This window comes from Teleopsis dalmanni, chromosome 1, assembly GCF_002237135.1.
Source record: "Teleopsis dalmanni isolate 2A chromosome 1, ASM223713v2, whole genome shotgun sequence".
Classification (NCBI taxonomy): domain Eukaryota; kingdom Metazoa; phylum Arthropoda; class Insecta; order Diptera; family Diopsidae; genus Teleopsis; species Teleopsis dalmanni.
Window position 1 is genome coordinate 51,767,132 of NC_051846.1, and position 20,285 is coordinate 51,787,416.

General features: G+C 30.2%; 4 protein-coding genes across 4 annotated transcripts in view; 2 read left to right on the forward strand and 2 right to left on the reverse strand.

The window, feature by feature from the left end:
• Positions 1-3,593, forward strand: part of LOC119681258 (kinesin-like protein Klp61F) — a 13,347-nt gene extending 9,754 nt beyond the window's left edge. Inside the window, exons 2-8 of the mRNA XM_038094402.1 lie at positions 6-431; positions 497-942; positions 1,422-1,565; positions 1,622-1,781; positions 1,842-3,055; positions 3,131-3,367; positions 3,434-3,593. Coding sequence (XP_037950330.1) covers positions 6-431; positions 497-942; positions 1,422-1,565; positions 1,622-1,781; positions 1,842-3,055; positions 3,131-3,367; positions 3,434-3,484 — 2,678 coding nt within the window. The 3' untranslated portion in view covers positions 3,485-3,593. The remainder of the gene's footprint in view (positions 1-5; positions 432-496; positions 943-1,421; positions 1,566-1,621; positions 1,782-1,841; positions 3,056-3,130; positions 3,368-3,433) is intronic.
• Positions 3,594-7,203: 3,610 nt separating this feature from the next.
• Positions 7,204-8,275, forward strand: LOC119681268 (calcium-binding protein P-like). The gene has a single exon (XM_038094414.1). It carries the CDS (start codon positions 7,204-7,206, stop codon positions 8,266-8,268), a length of 1,065 nt encoding a protein of 354 aa, XP_037950342.1. The 3' UTR covers positions 8,269-8,275.
• Positions 8,276-8,459: 184 nt separating this feature from the next.
• Positions 8,460-15,512, reverse strand: LOC119671933. The gene is made up of 6 exons (XM_038082821.1): positions 15,224-15,512; positions 11,383-11,629; positions 10,465-10,591; positions 9,189-10,408; positions 8,792-9,073; positions 8,460-8,731 (listed from the first exon to the last, which is right to left on the reverse strand). Exons 1-6 carry the CDS (start codon positions 15,425-15,427, stop codon positions 8,529-8,531), a joined length of 2,283 nt encoding a protein of 760 aa, XP_037938749.1. The 5' UTR covers positions 15,428-15,512; the 3' UTR covers positions 8,460-8,528.
• Positions 15,513-16,258: 746 nt separating this feature from the next.
• Positions 16,259-19,754, reverse strand: LOC119672132 (mitochondrial carrier homolog 2-like). Its single transcript, XM_038083099.1, has 5 exons — positions 19,257-19,754; positions 19,026-19,200; positions 18,641-18,959; positions 18,404-18,582; positions 16,259-16,474 (listed from the first exon to the last, which is right to left on the reverse strand). The coding sequence occupies exons 1-5, from the start codon at positions 19,486-19,488 to the stop codon at positions 16,393-16,395; spliced, it is 987 nt and encodes a 328-aa protein (XP_037939027.1). The 5' UTR covers positions 19,489-19,754; the 3' UTR covers positions 16,259-16,392.
• Between the last annotated feature and the right edge of the window lie 531 nt (positions 19,755-20,285).

The window sequence follows — 20,285 nt, forward strand, 5'->3', positions numbered from 1 at the left end:
ACGTATTTTTGATGATAGCACCAAAAAAGGTTCCGTTATTATACAAGGTCTAGAAGAAATACCAGTTCACAGCAAGGACGATGTATATAAGTTGTTAGAAAAAGGCAAAGAACGACGAAAAACTGCTACAACATTAATGAATGCCCAATCATCACGATCGCACACAGTGTTCTCGATTTTGGTTCATATACGTGAGAATGGTATCGATGGAGAAGAAATGCTTAAAATAGGCAAACTAAATTTAGTTGATTTGGCTGGTAGTGAAAATGTATCAAAAGCTGGAAATGAAAAGGGTATTCGGGTCAGGGAAACAGTTAACATCAATCAAAGTTTATTGACGTTAGGACGTGTTATAACAGCATTAGTGGAGCGTACTCCACACGTACCATATCGTGAGTCTAAACTTACTCGTTTGTTACAGGAATCTTTAGGTAAATTAAATAAATTTTTTTTTTGTATGTTTAATTGTAAATTTTTATTTTGATTTTTAATTAAGGTGGTCGAACAAAAACTTCTATAATTGCTACAATATCACCAGGACATAAAGATATTGAGGAGACGCTTAGTACTTTAGAATATGCACATCGTGCTAAAAACATACAAAATAAACCAGAGGTGAATCAAAAATTGACAAAACGGACGGTTCTAAAGGAGTATACTGAAGAAATAGATAAATTAAAACGAGATCTAATGGCTGCGCGTGATAAGAATGGCATTTATTTAGCTGAAGAAACGTATAATGAAATGACGCTTAAGATGGATTCCCAACATCGCGAATTAAATGAAAAAATGTTACTATTAAAAGCGCTTAAAGATGAGCTGTTGAATAAGGAAAAAATCTTTAATGAAGTTAGTTTAAATTTAGTTGAAAAAACAGAGGAATTAAAGAAAACTGAAAAGCATCTAAATCTGACAGCAGGCGCATTACAAGTGACTCAAAAAGTAATTAATATATTTTTTAAAACTTAAATATTTATTTATTCGCCCCTGCGACTCGTGGAATAACATTAGCATGACTTTCTCAGTATTACGTTCCTAGAAGGTTCTATATACAAGAAATAATATATATATCATGCAATACAGCAAGTGAATTTGTTAATAAAACATAGAAAAATGTGCGAACATAAAAGTCAAGTACGGCTCAGTTGGTCAGTTGGTTAAGGTGCGCTGACCCTGAGCTTCAAATTTGGCAGGACACGAGTTCGATTCCTGGTACTTGCAGTTTCAAAAAATTATTAACGAATAATTAAAATTAAATACAAGAATTATTTGCAAGACCACTGCTGATGAGTATTTGGCAATACTCGTCACAGCTGTATGGTCAGCCAAAAATTCAATTAATTAAAATAATATGAAATTTTTGTTGTAGTTCGCCACTGTTCGAAAAAAATTCATTGTGTTTTTTTGTGTATTTTTAATAGAAATTACATGAAACCAAAAAGCGCTATAAGGAAAAAAAATGTTTGCTGAGTTCACATGTCAAAACGGAGGAAAAGTTAACAAATCAAGCAACAGAAATTTTACGAGCTGCTGATATCGCTACGAAGGACACAAGTGAGCTACATGTAAGTGATTTAAATATATATTTGTGCATTTATTAATTAATTACTGTATCATTAAGAATACAATTGAACGTCGTAAACATATTGATGATAAAATCCAAACTGCCTGTGAGCGCTTTACAGATCGTATGCACGAAAATTTTGAAATTATGGATGAAAATTTATCAAACTTACTGGACAAACATAAGTCATACTCTCAAATGCTTATGGAAGAATTTGGTATATAAATTTTATACAAATATAATAAATATTGTTAATAAAAAGTTATATAATTTTCAGACAATAATATTGCGAACGTACGAATTAATTTACTTTCGGAAGCAAATCAAAAGATTAATACACTAAATGTATTATGCGAAAAATCTGTGAAATCCACAGACACTATAACTGAGAAATACACAAATACTATAAATGAATTGAGTGGTGAACATAAGTCAGCAGTTTTAAATATGTTAGGAGAGTTGAGAAGCAAAGATGTGGAATTAAAATCACAACTTGTAAACAACCTGTCCGATATGCAAACCTATACTGATGAACAGTTGGCAAACATTAAATCGGCCCAAAAAAGTATAGTTGACTTTTTAGAATTAAATTCAAACAATGTCAAAATGCAAGCTATTAAATTAAAACACCAAATTGAAATTATAAAACAAATTCTTGCAAGTAATCTGCTAAATATTGGTAAAATACATACCGAAATTGTAAATGAAACTTCTTTAGCGGCACAACAACAAGCGATAGTCGATGAAATGATTCAAAAATTACAATCCATAACAGTACAGCGTAAAACATGTTTTAGTAACATGAGTGAAATAAGTACAAAATTAGAACAACAATGTCACAAAACAATTAATGAATTAGAGGTACATGCAAATAGCATAGAGGAAAATAAAGAAAAATGTTGTGAAGCTAATGCAATGTCACAAAACTTATTTGACAAACAAACTGAAACTTCTCTAAAATGTGTTGATAAATATATTTCTAAGTGCTCAATATTAAAGGCTCAGAGTGAAAATTATTTCGATCAACACGAGAAGTTGATTAAAACATTTGAATCAAATGAAGTAGAGCACAACACACAAACTCTTAAACTTCTATACGAACATGAAAGTGAGATTAAACAATTATCGGAGAAAAGCAAAGAAGACATGAAAGCAGCATCAGATGCCATAGCAGAAAGCTTAAACAATAATTCGCATAATTTAAATAGACATATTATAGTAGCAAGTGAAGTTGCTACAAGTTTACAAGACCATGTCAATGGTTATGCAAATTTATATAAAGCACAAATAACAAATTGTGCGCAAGATGTGAACACATTCAAAGATAGTGAATTACAGGTTTACAAATCAACCGGTGCAACACCGTCGAAACGTAATTTCAATTATCCACGAGTCTTAGCTGCAACATCACCGCACAATATTATCGTAAAACGCTTCCGACAAGAAAATGAATGGTCTGATTTAGACACAACAGCAACAATTGATGAGGAGGTAATAAAATCTTATTTAAATTAAATTAAATTAAATTAATTTATAAAATTTAATACAAAAACTTTTATTTTTTAGGGTAGCGGAGAAGAAAATACAATTGAATCTCCACAAAAAATATCTAGTTGCGAATTACTACTTAACTCTACGCCAATTGAACCTTCTGAAAGTTTGAAGACAAGTATTATTAGTATTAACTATAGTGACGGCAATATATCAAATCAAAATTCAAGTAAATTGCTGCGTCCATCTAATACACCGCAGAATAAAACTCCAATGAAGTCACCACGGTACAGTACACCAATCTCGTTGACTGTAAGTTCCTTTGTTATATTTTATAATAGTTGATGTAAATAATGCTATTTGCTTTATAATTTTCAGGAAAATAAAGAGAATGTATCCAGAGAAAGTTTCAAAAAACAATCAAAGTAAATTTTTTCAAAACTATTTATATAGACTAATTTTAAATGTGCTGATTTCTTAAGTCCAATTTATAAATTTATTTTTAATATTTTATATGAACTTTTTTAATTACGATTTATTTGCAGTACTCATATATTTTAACTTAATTAAATTTAATTGAAAAACCAGTTCATAATTTTATTTTATATAACTTTTTGTAAATATTTTATTATAATAAAAATTATTCCACAGTTTGATACTTAATAATATTTTCATATCTAATAATAATAAAATACTTTGTGTATATTTTTTAAAGAATAAAGTTGCATCAAAATAGATATTTAATTTTTTCTATTGTTATTAAAATTTGTATTCGCCAATTTGAATTTATCAAAAAAAATTAGTGCAAAAAATCTTTTTATTATATATTCCCATAAATACTCAACATGCGCCTTATATGCACATCAGTCGGCAGAACAATTTTTATTCTTTTTAGTTCATCTTAAATTAAAACTTCCGCATTTAAACTGAATACCACAAATGTATGTTAAACTTGGCGCACAGGGTCATTAAACTTTTTATTTTGAAAATGTGTCTTTATTTTATATACATATATGTGTTAAACACCTTAGAACACCAAATTTTGTTTGGTGTCTTTGAAATAAATGTATTTACCATTTACGCAAATTTCTATAATAAAAATTTTAATTCATTGATAATCGCGGGAGTTGACCTTGCTGTGGAAAAAAAACATATTTAGGTAAATGGGTGCCTAGACATTGTTACGTTCACTACATATAATACACATTAAAAAACTAACCAACCAAATAGCTAAAATTTCGTTTTTTTTAAAGGTCAGTTACGTAACGGAGCGTTCCTCTCTTGTTCATCACACTGTGTCCAAAAAAATAAAATGTTTCTATCTAGATAAAGCAATATGGTTTCGTCATTGTTTCCTCAGTAATTTGATTGATGATTGTACTTTATTTTCGTGTATTATTATTACTTTGCTATTAAATATACTTTTCTTTGATTTTATAGAATGAAAAATAAATATATGGAAGTTAGCTTAATTGCATACATGAAATTTGCATAATCATTTCTTTTTAATTTACTTTAAGATTAAGATTTTTATGCAGACGGTACTTGCAGATATTCGAGTTTATTTATTATTTTCATTTTTGGTGCTTTTAATTAGCACTTTTCGCTTTTATGTGTTTTTACTTAAAAACTTTTTGTATTTTTGGTGCTTTTACTTGGCACTTTTTTGCTTTGTTTGTTGCGCTTGCTTGGCACTTTCCCGTTTTTTCACTTATTTTGGTGTCGTTATCAAGTTCAAAGCTTGAAAGCTGGGGTTGAATGGACAAAAAATTAATATTTTTACTGGAGCAATAACCGGAACTGAGAAATATATTATTATGCTGAGCCTTTTCCGAGTTAGTACATCTGAGCACTTTTACTCTTTGATTACTGGAGGGTTTCTGCAGAGTCCCACCCTCTCATTGACTAATTTGTGTATTATTAATAATTATTAATAATTGTGTGATTGTTCAATGACTGATCTAAGATCAGCCTGTTGATTTTTACATATAGCTTTAGGGCTCTGTCCCTTATGTATTTTTTGACCGAATCTATTCTAGCATGTCATTCGTGCGGATGTACCATGACACTTTGAAAAGTCTTCGGAGAGCCTGACTTTGAGCAACTTGTAGCTTCTGGATAGTAGAGTCGGCCGCTTTGCTATACGTGACACACCCATAAAGTAGTGTTTTAAGTTACAGAAGATTAATTATTGAAGAATTTATATAAATAATAATGTTAATAATATGCACCGATTTTTTGATGCCAATCTGACACAGATTAGCTATGTGTTGTTATTACCAATTTAGATTTTAATTAAAATTCTACAACTTCTGTAAGTGATATGGTTCATAGTAACAGATAAGTAATAGGTGTGTTTAATAAATAAATAATGTTTATAGTGCATTGAAAAATTTCCCTAATAGAGTCCAATAATAATAAATGTTATGGAATAAGCATAAATAAATTTTATTTACTTTACAATATGTTTTAGACCGATTTTAAAGTTCTATTAACTATTAATAGAATAGAACTATTAAGTTTTAATATTCTATTAATAGAAGTGATGAGCCTGACCATCCGTCTTAAGTGTATGCGCGTTGCGGACCTTACCACTGTTCAAACAAAGTATGATACTAAACACTTTCATTCACATATGTTACTCAAATGTTCCATTAGGAGTGTTAGTATCTAAAACGCTACTAGCCTGTTAGTTAAATTTTAAATTCTTATATAATGGGTGTAATTAATAAACACAGTACTAAGTGCAGATATCTTTATGAAAATTGAAACCTTTTAAATTTAGTAATCTGATTGATAGATAGTTTTGAGAGACTAATATCTCTAAAATGATATTAATTAATCTTATGGTTGGTTTATTGATCTGTCAATAAAAAGTTCGCACCTTAATTTACATTGTCTTAACTGTAAGTTTGAGAAAGGACTTCATATCTATTTGTCACAGTCCAAATTTAGCGTATGTTAAACAAGCTTGAAACATACTTTCTTGAGTGTATTAGGTAGCCACATGACAAGAATGATTTTAAACCCTCTGATATTTGATAACCTTAGCTAAATGATTTTTAATACATATAAATCATTGAGAATATATATCTAAAATTCGTGACAAATATAATAATTTTCTATTGCCGGTCATAAGTTCCTCGTCTTATAAACGTGGTCAATCTTTAACTCCTAATTATATTGTTTTGATTATTCCAATACAAGGAAAAGTGTTTAATGACAACATATACACAATTATTTCTAATCATCTATAATCATTACTATATATTTTACCACCAATTTGTTTTCAGATAGTTCAAATGTCCGAAAAGTTCTTTCTGCCAGACGTTTTTTTCCCCAATAAAAAAAAAAAATTAATTCAAAAATTTTGCAAAAACATTGTAATTGGAGGTAGTTCCGAAGAGCCACTAAGAGTCATATGCACCATCAATCAAAGATTTTACATCTTTGATATATTTGACAATGTCTTGTCTATTTTGATTAAATTAATATCTGATATTCCGATAAAATAATGATATTAACATAAATTGCATAAATTAGTTAAATAATGAGAACATGAAAAGAAGATGGTCAGGTGGTTGTTGCAATTCTTGGGCGGTCTGTAAATGAAGCGTGAACAGATGTTGATCCATCCAAAAATAAATGTAAATAAATGTAAATTCTTCTTAAATTGCAAATAAATGTATTCCACTGGCAACCAATGCTGTAAAATAAAAAAACAAAATTTCTAATGAATTGATCAATTAATTTAAAAAAAAACGTAGCGTATATATCCGATCATTCGTATAATGCAAACTCATTAAAGCATATCGACTGCGCGATTGACGAACACGATTTATCTGCTTTATGACGTTAAGGTTGCCGCTGATATGATGACGCTACAGTTGAGTGGGTTTGTGTCGCGTGGTAAAATTCTACATATAAGAAGCCCATGCCAAACTAAACCCGCGTTATTTAAGTACCACAAACTGAACAAATAGGAGCAAATCACGGTGTGCGAAATTTAAATTAATTTCTGTTTTTTAGTAGAACAAAAATAAAGTTAAAATGATTTAGTGATCATGAGTGTAAATTAAAAAATAAATTTATGTTTAAATAAATGTAAATATAATTAAGAATATTAAAAAAAATACACCTTAAATAAAATGCATTCCACGTCTACAATTTTACTATTAATCGTGTCTTGTGCATACACATACGGTGATGATCGTTGGGTTTGGGCAAATCACCGACGTTATGAACGTGCAGAGCCAAATGCCAATTTAGATAGACGTGGCGATAAATACAGAAGTGAATTGTATGAGGAAGTTGCACGCGAACGTGAGCCTACAACACGAAGACCTATTCCTGGTGGAGCTCAAAATGATGAAATCGAAGATTATCCTGAAAATGAAAATCCTAATGTAGGTACACGCAATTATAATCCTTATAATCCAAACAATTTTAATGCCGGACAAGTAACTGGGTTTAATAATTATCCAAATGGTGGGTTTGCTGGTCCTGGAGCAAGTGGTGTTGGTAATGCAGCAAATGGTATATTAGTTGGTCCAGGTGGTCCAACAGGCATTATAGGTAGACCACAAAATCAATATTTTCCTCCTGCTAATGGTCAATATCCCGGAAGTTTCCCCGGACAAACCGGTATTAATTTTCCACAAGTCGGTGGTTTTCCGGGTTATCCAGGACAATTTCCGCAACTGGGTTTTGCTAATGCTCAAGGTGGTGGATTACCTGGAAACAATGGTATTGGTCAATTTGCTGGTGGATATCCAAATCAAAATGGTTTAGGCTTTCCTCAAGCGCAAAGTGGTACTAATTTCTATCCCGGTGGTTTTGGTGGTCAAAATGGTTTACCAATCAATGGTGGTCAATTTCCTTCCGCACAATATCCCGGTGCACAGTATCCTGGTGGACAATATCCTGGAGTTCAATACCCAGGTGTGCAGTATCCTGGCGAACAACAATATCCTGGCGTCACTGTACCACAATATACAGAAGGTTACGGTCTTGGTTACAATAACCCAATAAATCCTTTTATTGGACCCTATAATTCGCAAGCTGGAAATTCAATATTTGCAACGGGTTACGATGAAACGGAATCAAAACGTAAACTTGAGATTGAAGATAAAAGCGCCTCAGTGGAAAGCAGAAGTGCAGCAGTAAAAAAAGTTGATGATAAAGTGCACAAAAATTTTAAAAAATATAGATAGGAATTTTTAAATATATGCACAGTATTTTTATCTTTAAATTAGTATAAAAACTAAAATATAATGTAAATATTAAATATTTATATATCAATAATATATACATAAGAATTATGATAATGTTCATTATATAAAAAAATTTCATATATTAAAAATTTTAGGAATATTTTATTGATCGATTATTTTTTTAAATTTTTGCTATATATAAAATAACTAATTTATTAATTTCATCTATGAATAATGAAATTTGAAAAACGCACTACTTATTAATCATCTTCGTCACGATCTTCATCTTTTAGTATACCCAAACGCCTTGCAACTTCTTTCACATTAGCAATAAATTCTTCTTGTACTAAATTGAAACTCATAGCCAGTAAAGAAATACCGAAAAGTAGATATAGTGAGCAATATGCAATGGATTGCTCAGATTCGTCCTTAACACCCTTTGCTGGTACGAAATCTCCGAAGCCTAATAGCAAAAAAAAAAAAATTTGTAATATAATTTAGAAACCATTTAATTACTACTTACCGATTGTGGTCAATGTAATAAAACAGAAATACGCTGAATCCAAATAAGACCATTTTTCCCAATGTGCAAATAGTGAAGCTCCTCCTAGTATATAACTAATAACAAGAAAAACGCAAAGCCAAATTGGCACAGGACGGTCTTTTGGTGAAACATCACCATAGTAATAATCGCTCGCATCGTCTCCATACATCGAATCATCATCATAGTCGTAACTTGGACGTCTACGTACCTGTCGTGCTACTGCAAAACCCATTGGAGACATAATGCGCGGAGCTAATCTTTCTGAAAAGTGATTAACAAATGACTTTAAAAATTTATATTAATAATTACAATATATATAAAATTATTAATAGTTCGTTTAAACAATTTTCCATTTAGAAGAAAATAATTTTTTTACCTGCTCTTTCACGTCGTGGCTTACGATCTCTACTATTACGTTTGGGCGCTGAAGGATAGTCATCATAATCACCGTAACCACATTCCACATCATATTCGTCAGTGAATGATCTATCGTACTCTTCTTCTACGTAGTCTCCATAACGAGGAGAGCGTTCACGTCTATTTCTGTTATTGTGCGGTGCTGAAAGTTCCGGTAATTCTAAATGATTTCCATAGCGTGAATGTTGTCCTGAATTTTGACGGCCGAGACTATGACGTCGCTGTTGATTTGGATAAGGTGAATGATGACGGTGCTGTGAGTGTTGATGATGATTCTGATTTTGATTTTGATTTCTTACACCACCATTTGGTGGATCATGGTTATCAAAATTATGTTTTTGATGTGCAGAACGCGGCATAGATTGACTGCGTAAATTGTTCTTGTTATGTTTTTGATGATGTTCTAGTTCATCAATGGCATAACGATTCGATATAATTGGAGTTTTACGCACTATGTCCTCGTCGATTTGTTCAAAGCGTGAAGACGCACGTGGATCTACTGATTTGGCACGACCTCGTCCAGAATTGGGTACAGAACGACCACGTGGCATACTATTAGTATTCAAACGATTTAATTCGCGTTCTCTTGATTCTCGTACGATTTCTTCTTGTCGCGAATTTGGCGATCTTACTGAACGTACGCTTTGTGCACGTTTTGCGGTGGGTGGTGGTAAATTAATATCATCCATTGAGTATAATTGTTGTTTTGATCGACTTATGTTACGTTCGCGCTCAACAGTATGACGATCACGCATACGATCACGATTACGTTGACGACTACTGAAACGAGAACTACGATTTAATGTTTGGGTTTCATGTGGATTTCGATCAAAATATGGTTCATCATTGTAGGGTGACTTATGTCTGACACTCATGCGCGTGATGGGTGCATAGTGAGGCTGTCGACGTCTATGACTGCTATGGAATCGTTGACCATACTCGATATCGTGTTCATCATTACGTCCTGCAAATGCAAGCTCAGGATCGGAATGTGCATGTGCTAAACCAATCGAAGCGCCTACACCCGAATCATTTGCAGAACGCTGTGTAAGTCTCATTGAACGTCGCATGGGGGGTGGTTGTGATCGAGATGAATAACGATGTCCGCGAACTGAACGGTTTCTTGGACGACGAGGTCGTCGAGTACAGACATAACAACATATTCGCCAATATATAAATCTAGAAATTGACAATTTCTTTTGGTACGAGGAAATTAAAAACTATTGATGAGATACCTGAATGATGTAGCCAATACATCTCCAATATTAGACAGACAAAGTAACATTAATGGTATACCAACAATAGCGTAAAATATTGTCGTAACTTTTCCCCAATCCGTTCGAGGGGATATATGTCCATAACCTTAAATTTTTGCAAAGTAAGTTTTTAAAGATTGTTATATTTAACTTTAAATGTGTTAAAAAAGTTTACATATACCATACACTAAGAGAAAACAAATACATATTCTAGACCTTAGGTTAAAGTGCTCATAATTTTCGATCTTTTTCGATTTTTCAAAATTAAAAAATTTTTTAATTCTTTTTTTTTTATCTCTAAATCTTTAAAGGAATAAATATAATTACATGAACTTTTCCATGGTGTCTTTGTCCTACAACTACTATATACCAATTGACTGGAATTTTAAAACTTTACAACTGTTAAACAAAGTTAATATATATTATAAAAAATAATTAATTATTATTATTAGCTTGTTCTGTTTTTAATTTATTTTGTAGTGCTAAACAAAAGGGCACTGTCATGAGTATTAATCCACCATTACATTTTTTTCTAGTACAAACTAATACTGAGCCTTCCTCACAGCGTAAATAATTACATATGTTATACTCTATTTTAGTGTAACTCCGTAACTTCATATTTTTAAATGATATAACGATTTTTTGGTTTTATAGTCTGATAACTGCAGCATATGTAGAACTCAATGATGGTTATTTAAACTCATATATAGTCCAAAACTAAGACCTAATATCAAGCACTTCGAAGAAAGCGCTTAAGCATTATTATATCGTTATATTACCTTGCTATGTTTAATAAATTATGGAGTATGAATATAACTAATTTAGTGTTAATTATATAGTTACAAAGGGTCAGATTTTATTAACATTATTTTTTGCATTTTTTTTAATTACACCCACCGATTGTTGTTATTACAATAATTGAGTAAAATAAAGATCCAGCAAAAGTCCATTGCGATTTAGTTACATCTTCATCACCATCCCAACCATCGGTCTTCATTGCCGTAAGTATCTGCTTTTCAAAGTTTGCTAAATCTATTTTAACATTATTTATCCAATCCAATTCAGACAATACAGATGCATTCTCGGAGAATTTCCATATTTTATCTGTTAGTGAGTACCGCATACTTTCGATGCCCTTTTTAACCTATAGAAAAGCATTAAAAGTTATGGGATATGATGTTAAGTCTATAAATAAATATGCAATATTACAATTATAATAGGTATCTAAATTAAAACCATAACCATTAACCATTAAAACCATATAGTTTATTTAAAAAATGAAAGCACTTGCAGAACCAGTTTTCATAAAATCCCTCTTTCGAATTATTTAAACACAAAAACCACATTTTTAGCAGTCGTTGATGACGAGGAAAGCCATCCTTTTCCTCGATTCAAAAAAAAAATTGAGGTGATTAGTTAATTTTTTAAATAAAATTTTTATATAAGCAGCCAGTTAACTTTCAGTAAGTATTTATTTATCATTTTGGGATAAAAACTTTTAATAATCTGCAGTGGAAAGTGGAAACATTAGGGGCACAGCTAGTCGAGGTATGAGAGGTACTTCATTATTCTTAGGGCAAAAAAGCATAGAACTCTAACTCTGTCAAAGTCAAATACTTCCTTTCATCAACGATGTGGGTTGATTATAATACACACGTGCCTGTTTTTATAGAATCAAATTTCTATATAATTAAAGAGATTAAACTTCATTTTTCTTAACCTAGATACTTAGCCATGAATTTTTAGTTTATAGTAATATTATTATTACCTCATTTTAATTTATTTAAAATTTTAATCAAATTAAAGAAATTTAATCAAACATTTTATAACTGCTATCATTCGCACTGCTATGGTAAAAAATTGATTATGGCGCTCGAGATATATATATATCGGTAGATATGTATATAATATCGAGATTATATTGTCTTTTATTTTATCTATATTAATATGATAAATAATAAAGATATTGAAATATTATTATAACTATATCTTTTTATAACAGATAATATATGGTATATTTGAAGTATATTATATAGAATATACATATTAATATCAAGTTTATTACTAGAATATCAAATTCTTTTCATTAAAACATTTTAGATTCATATAAAAGTCAATTATAAAATATATATACCAATAAGATGTATAAAGTAGAGTTCAATGTCAGCAGGACTTTTTAAAATAAATTCCTTCCTTACTGTCTAAATGTTATGAAGTTTTGACAAAATATCAGTGAAGTATCTATTTTTAATAGAAGGCCTATAAATACCTACTAATAAAAAATCGTATTCATTAAGAATATGGACATCTTATATTTTAATCTTATATATATACATCTTATATATCTTATATTTCAACAAATAACAAAGTCGATTTTTTTCTTTTTTCGTTGTTAAGGTCTTAATAAGTGTCATATTTACTATAATTATACTCTAAGAAAGCATAATTTATTCAACCTTAGAATAGAACCCAATTGGAGCAAGAGGAAGAGGACGTCGAAAGACAACATGGAGGCAAATATTATTCACCGAAACATCCAAATCGTTTAACGAGCTTAGATATATGACACGAAATAGGGAAAACTATTCGAACCTCTCTCTATTATTACTTAACTTTTTATCGTACTTTATAGAGTATAACTAAAAAGGCAGAATAAAAACAGAGAAAAGTATACTGAAATAATTTACCAAATCAATTACAATTAAGATCGTTTATAAGAAAATGTTTCAAACTAAAACGTATTTAGGGTTGTAAAAAATCAAAAAAAAGAAACAACAGTTGAGAATACTTTCAAGAAAACTGATATGGCAATTATAGGTTGAATTATCACCTTATAAAATTGGTGTGTATATACGAGTATAAGGAAATTTATGATCCAAGGCAGATTTGCTATAGGGAAGTTTTTTAATATCATAAAGTTTTTAACCAAAGACATGGACTTTGATATAAAACTCCCTACGTTTTTTAAATCAAATTTCTCCTAATTAGAACCTTCTGGTCCAAATAAATAAGTTATCAGATGTGAAGACATTACAACACTTAATTAAATTCTTTAGTTTCGCAGTTTAGTTGATATGTTTGCAAATTTATTTAACAAACTGTTAGAATTTTCATCTAAAATTACTATGGCAACCTACTATGTAGCAATACCAACAATACAATAAGATCAAATAGTAAGTGAGTAGATACGACTAAATAGTAAATCTACTAGACTTGCTGTTACTGTTAATTTAACCCGCGTGGACCATAAGAGCAAGAAACATAATTGAATTACAAGACGAATACATAAGTTAGGATGGGGGTTATGGGTGAAAATAGAGTTTTGTAGATGAGTTGTAATTAAAACTTGCCTGGACAGAGAACCTAGACACTTTTTTTGGAGAGAACCATAAGTTAATAGCACTCAAATTATTGTGGGCATTTTGATATAAAAATAAGCGATGTCATGATCTGTATATCTGCAATAGGGATATAAATTAGGAATTAATATATTTATATCTATGTAACACAAGTCACTGTGGTTATATAGTCACCAAATTTGAATACTGACAGTTCCTGCTGCAAAGAAAATATTGTTTTTGTAAAAAGGGCAAGCGATATTTTATAGACGAGTAAGTGAAGATTTGAACGTTCCTGAAATCATTTATTTTACGTAGGGCTAATATAGTCTGCTATATTATTGTTATTTTAGAAGCTCTTTTAGAAAACAAAACATTCGTTAAATGAGTTGTTCTCTTCTTACGGATAAATTATGTTTCAATCCATAAGATAAAAAATTAAATAAAATGCTACTATTAGTTTAATTTTTAAAACAATTACTGTTAGATGGTAATTAAATATTATTTGAATAGTTTATATGTAAACAATATTATTATTAAGTATCAAGCAAAATGTAAGAAACTTTACGAGACATATAAGAAAAGTTGGATTTGGTAAACTATTTGGTGCCATATTTTAAATAAAAGGCTATTGGTACATTATATTACGAAGAAAAATTTTTATTTATTTTTATTTGCTATTTTATTCTTATAAAAAATAAAATATTATATAAAATAAAACAAATTTGTTTTAAATTATTTTAATTTACCCTCAACCAATGTTTCGCAGTATTTATGCACCTCATAAGTGTTAAGCCGATTTACTTACTATCATAACACAGATTAGGTTAGGTTATACTAGCGATCCCAAGGGATCCACTTAGGCCTATAGGTTCATTCTGTTACCGTATAATTAAAAACTCAAGATCATAACATAAATAAAACAAACAACTCGTTGTTGTTGTAGCCCGCCGGGATCTGAAAACCTTACATAGATAATATGTAAGGATTACCAGACGAATACAAGGGTAGGAAAGTGAATGGGTGGGGTTAGAGTTAAGGGGATAATGGGAAAGGGGGTGAGGATACAATTGAAATCAACCAATGGTTCAGCCGTAGAAATCTAGCTACCTCAAGGGGATGAGTCCAAAGGTCGATTAGGCTTAAATCAGTGTGTGCAATGAGACCAGAACCTCTAAAGGGGTCACACAAATAAACAACTAGTTGATAAATTTTTACTAATCTACTAAAAAAAATATAATTTATATATTTTAACAATTCGATCAATAAATTTTACAAAAAGGAAATTTCAACAATTTACTCAAAATCAATAGAAACATCACAGCTGGTTAAACTATTTAAACATGAACCTAATAATAAAGAATCGTAATGAGACCCGCATTGCGAGACTTTTTACTCACCTCTATTTCATGTGGTTTCTCTAAATGTCGAAACAAATAGGCACCACCAACGCAATACGAAACAACCAATAACACCAAAGTCACGTGCGAAACAATACAAGTGATTATCTTCCACGAGAAACATATGGCAGCTACACACCTGCCACGCGTTGGCTTCTGGTCTAGCATTTGTGCTGGCATCGATTGCGCGCGCCTGTTAGACATTTTCGACAAAGACGGGCGCCGTTAATCGTTAATCCGAACCGATTTTATAAAAATTAGCTTTTTAAAGAAAGCATAAATCATTTGTTTAAAAATCTTATCCAAATTATTGTGTGTATTTTCATATATTATTTTTATTTAATTTTTAATAATATTTAATACATGTACTAAGCCGCGTACATATGTGCACATACTAAAATCTGTTGAGTTTTCTTGTTTATTTATTTTTTTTTTTTTTGGTTTGGCTATTTTTAAAAGTATCTCCATAAAATTATTTTAGGAAAACACACACGGACTAAGAAGCATTGCATGATTTATTTTCTTGATACATACAAGAGCTAATTTTTCAAAGTAATATTTCTTTTTTTTATTTATTATGTACTCGTAAAGAAAAAAAAATATATTAAAATTTTTGTTCCATAAATTAGATTTGTGCTATTTATTATTAATTAATTTACAATATTTTAAAATTCCACTTTTATTTTGCTTTTACTTTTTAAGAACTTTTCGAAATAGTTTAGTCGGATGGTATATATGAAAATCTAAAATTCTCCGCGATCTGTTCAAGAGCCACAGACAATGCATACTGAATACATAACGGAAAACTAAAGAATTTTCCTCTGATTTCAATATTTTTGGAAATATTTTGAGTTTTTAAAACATTTTGAGTATGAGAAGAAGTTAAGTTGAGCATACAACGGAACACATTTTAAAATATTAAATACAAAAAAATACAAAAAAAAAGAAAAATATACTAACACTGATCTAAAATATATGAGTTAAAATGTTTTTTATTTCAAAAATCTCTTTTACTGATACAGATGAAATAATTTTTTAATTATTAGAAATAAATGCGTTGTTTTTTTTTTTAAAATGTTTGTTGTTGTTGTTTTTCCAAATGCATTGTCTTCTGATTGTAAACTTCATGAAATAGTTTTTGAACTCTTTGTAACGAATTTTGTAGTGATCTATTGCTTCTTACTTAATGGTGGCATAATTGAATAATTAGTTTGGCTAATGTAATTATTCTTCCTAGGTCCAGGCACATACCTGCAATAAATAACAACAGAAATATACATTTAAAAACCGTTTGAAAGAATATATAAAGTACATATAGTGAATTATAGACAATACAATAAATTGACAGTTAAAATATATAGACATCTATACTAACATTCACAGTTGTCACTTATTCTAATAAATATCCATATTTTTTAAATACCCATATTATATTAATGGTTAATGTCACTAATTAAATAAAAAAGTGTCAAAAAACCTGCAACCTTAAGCACGGAAAGTTTGTACAGCCTTGTCTACTTGTGGAAAAACACGTTTAGACATCGCTTCTAATTTGACAGGCGCGAGTTCTAAGCCTGACACTTGCAGTCCAAACAAGTTATATACGGACTAAATTCGAATATTTCTTAAGACCACTGATGATGAGTACTTGGTAATATTAGAAACAGCGTTGTATGGTCAGCCAAATTTTAATAAATTAACTAAATTTTTGTGTTTGTCCTTTCTCTCTTTGCTATTCGAAACTCTCTAAATGCAAACATTAATACACTATTCACAGAATGTAGGGCACAAATCGGAAGGCTTAATCGAAAAGCTGAGTTACCGGTTACTGGGACATTAAAGAGAATGTAAAACCTTCTACGGATATTTCTCCAAGAGTACCGGTTTGTGTTTCTCTGGAGATAATTAAGAGGAGTTGTTGTTGTTTTAACCCAATGGAAATTACGAATAATAATACAATAATAGTAACTAGATTGATAATTAGCTAATAACCACGCATCCTGAGTGATGCGTACTATCGTTAGTAACAAGAGATTCTGATCTAATATCGCAATGGAATTTAATGGTCTATGTGTAACCTTTTTGGCCTGCCAGCATAACCTAACCTAACCTAACTAGATTGATAGTGTTTCAAATTGATGTACCAAATACATCATGATTATACCAGTTTTTACAACCTAGAAGTTGTAAAATTATCAAATGCACACAATAAAAATTCATGTTAATATTTTTTTACATTGAAAAATATATAAAAAACAAATGCAATATAAAGCTTAAAGTTTTGATAAAATTAAAAAAAAAAAAAAGGAGTAAATACAATTATGTTATCTTTTCAAGATTAAAAAAAGTATAAGTAGACCGCATTATTTATCAAAGTTCAAATATATTATTTTGCCTTAAATTTAACGAGTTTATAGAAATGTATAATATAATATAAATTTATAACTTTATATACATATATATATCTAACTTATGTTTCATAATAAGCAAAACTTTTTTTAAAAAAAGATACAGAAAGAAATACACACTTCAGCAATGTAATGTCAAAATATGAAGATGTTTAAATGAACAAAAGCGCAATTATTATGCCTGAAATAACAGTCCTATAGAGTGTAGATACAAGCCTTTTTCATGATTTTTATGCCCACTAAAATATTTTATATTCATTATTAAGTACACTTTTTCGGAAAGATAAAGGACGCACGGTACCAATCAGTTATAGAAAGTGGTTGCTAAATGAGATTTTCACTAAGTCGGTCAAATACTGATCGATGAGAGAATCTATCGTCATCAATTAATTTAAATGGACCTAATAGTGCACGCACTTTTCAGCAGCTCAAATATTTCGCTAAAATGTGATAAATTATAGTAAAGAAGAGCACAAGAATAAAGTTAATTTTTTTTGGCAGACCGTACAACGCTGTTTCTGGAAACGCTGGAAATATTCGAATTTTAATTAGTTACAGCCCGTATATAATTTGTTTGGACTGCAAGTGTCAGACTGAACTCGTACCTGTCAAATTAGAAGTGATGACTAATCGTGTTTAATTTATTTTATCTTTGTTTGTTCTTATAATATATAGAAGTGTATAAACAAAAATCATATAGGTAATATATATGGTAATATATGGTATATAAGTTTTAACTTGGTTTTTATAGAAAACTTGAATTATTTCTTACCGCAAAAAGAAAGCATTACCACGCTTAAGTTCACCCAGTGATGATAAATGGTTCCAACAATCAATTGAATTTCTGTACATCGGCATCATCGGTGGACTTGCGGCCATAAGACGGGAGCCAGTTACACACATACAACTAGCAACAACTTGGAAAGGATACAACATACTGGCAATGGCAAACTGTTTGAGAGTTTGTTAAAAAAAAGTAGTTAACAGAGATTTAATAATATATAAATACCTGTGTAAGTCCAGAATTATAATGTCTACCAACTTTATCTTTTATTAAGTATTTATTAAGCATAAATACGGTGGTACTTGTCAATATAAGGCTGGCTACATCACCTATCAATTTTGGAAGTAAACCACTAAAGAATCCACTAATACCCTCATATTTGTAAATTTCAATAATGGAACCAACTATAGATTGATATATTTTTTCTCCACCAATGAACTGTGCCATCATTCGTAGGGAAATCACGTGAAAGGGTTGGCATACAATAATGCTTGTCATACTAATTACTAAATCGCGTTTTAAATTTAATTTAAATTGTAAATACCTTTAAAGATGTATAAGTTTAATTAAAAAATTAGATTTTAAGACATTACCATAATCAAATACTTACAGCTCCTCATCACTTAAGTCAACATCATCCTTCAATTTACATTCTTCAGCTGTAGGTAATTTAAAAGCTGTAATTACTTTTTCACTGCAAACAAATGCAAGTAGATTGCCAAATATTTTTGGAGAAAGTCCACGATACATTCCATAGAAACCGTCCATTCTTCGTATATAACCCACTTAAATGTGTATATATTAAATTATTATGTAAACACTATTTACTTTTATATCATACCATATTGAAACATATTTGGCAAAACTAATATATCTTTGCCAAGCAGGGACTTTCCAGGGCGCGGAGCAATTGGTTCATAACCAAGTTGAGCCAAGACTTTAGCATATTCAAAAGGATGTAGCGCCGCACCAACAGCAATGCGAAATCCAAAACGAGTCCATTCATTTACCTCTTTTTCATCAGCTAAGTCATTGCCATGTATATTAGAATGTGCCCCGGGCGGTGCTAACATCTTGATATTATTTAATTACACCACTCTTCCTAAGAAAACCTCCTTCACCAATGCTAGTCACTACAAAACCGTACCGGTCAATGTTTTGCAAATCGCACAAATTCTCCGTGATAAAAGGCACGTCAAAAAGTCTCTTCGATTTGTCAAAAACAAAATTCGCAGTGTTGTATACAAAAAAATTTAAAAACTTTTGACAAGAATAACGTGTCCAACTAATATTACGATTCAGAAACAATGTTACGATAATAAAATATATTTGCTTCAAACTATTAATAGTTGTAAAGTGTACAATTTGAAATTATAAATGAATAAATAATTTTTTTAATCAAAAATTTAAGCCAACTGCGTTAACATATGTTATTGATAAATAATTTTAATGCCATGAATAAATGCCTTATATACAATAGGTCTTTTCCACGAGCAACTTGTAGTAGCTTTGAGTAACACTGTGTAGACACAAGAGCGCTCCACCAGCAAATTTTCGAGTTAATGAGAGCATCTGAGTGGGTATAACATCTCGGTCGAAATTTGAAAATGCTACATAAACATTACTCGAAAATTTTATTTCAAGTAAAATTTGTGTTGTATGAATCAGCTGTCTTGGTTTGAATTTAAATTTTTTTATTGTTTATTCGCGTGGCATTGTAAGAGATTTAATTTGTAATAAATCACAAACAGAAATTAACTGTCATTGAATACAGTTTATATATCATTAATTTATTTCATAAATATTAAAACAAGGAACCTAATTCTAACTTAAATTAGCTATAAAATTACATTATCTATATAAATAGTTA

What these genes read in the sequence shown, in the direction of transcription:
- LOC119681268 (XM_038094414.1), top strand. Translation starts at nt 7,204, where the DNA reads ATGCATTCCACGTCTACAATTTTACTATTAATCGTGTCTTGTGCATAC.
- LOC119671933 (XM_038082821.1), bottom strand. Translation starts at nt 15,427, where the DNA reads ATGTCTAACAGGCGCGCGCAATCGATGCCAGCACAAATGCTAGACCAG. An exon ending in GTATTGGCTACATCATTCAG is followed by an intron (nt 10,409 to 10,464) that starts GTATCTCATCAA and finishes GTCAATTTCTAG; the next exon opens with ATTTATATATTGGCGAATAT. An exon ending in GCCACGACGTGAAAGAGCAG is followed by an intron (nt 9,074 to 9,188) that starts GTAAAAAAATTA and finishes ATCACTTTTCAG; the next exon opens with AAAGATTAGCTCCGCGCATT.
- LOC119672132 (XM_038083099.1), bottom strand. Translation starts at nt 19,488, where the DNA reads ATGTTAGCACCGCCCGGGGCACATTCTAATATACATGGCAATGACTTA. An exon ending in ATAATTCTGGACTTACACAG is followed by an intron (nt 18,583 to 18,640) that starts GTATTTATATAT and finishes ACTCTCAAACAG; the next exon opens with TTTGCCATTGCCAGTATGTT. An exon ending in GGTAATGCTTTCTTTTTGCG is followed by an intron (nt 16,475 to 18,403) that starts GTAAGAAATAAT and finishes TATTTATTGCAG; the next exon opens with GTATGTGCCTGGACCTAGGA.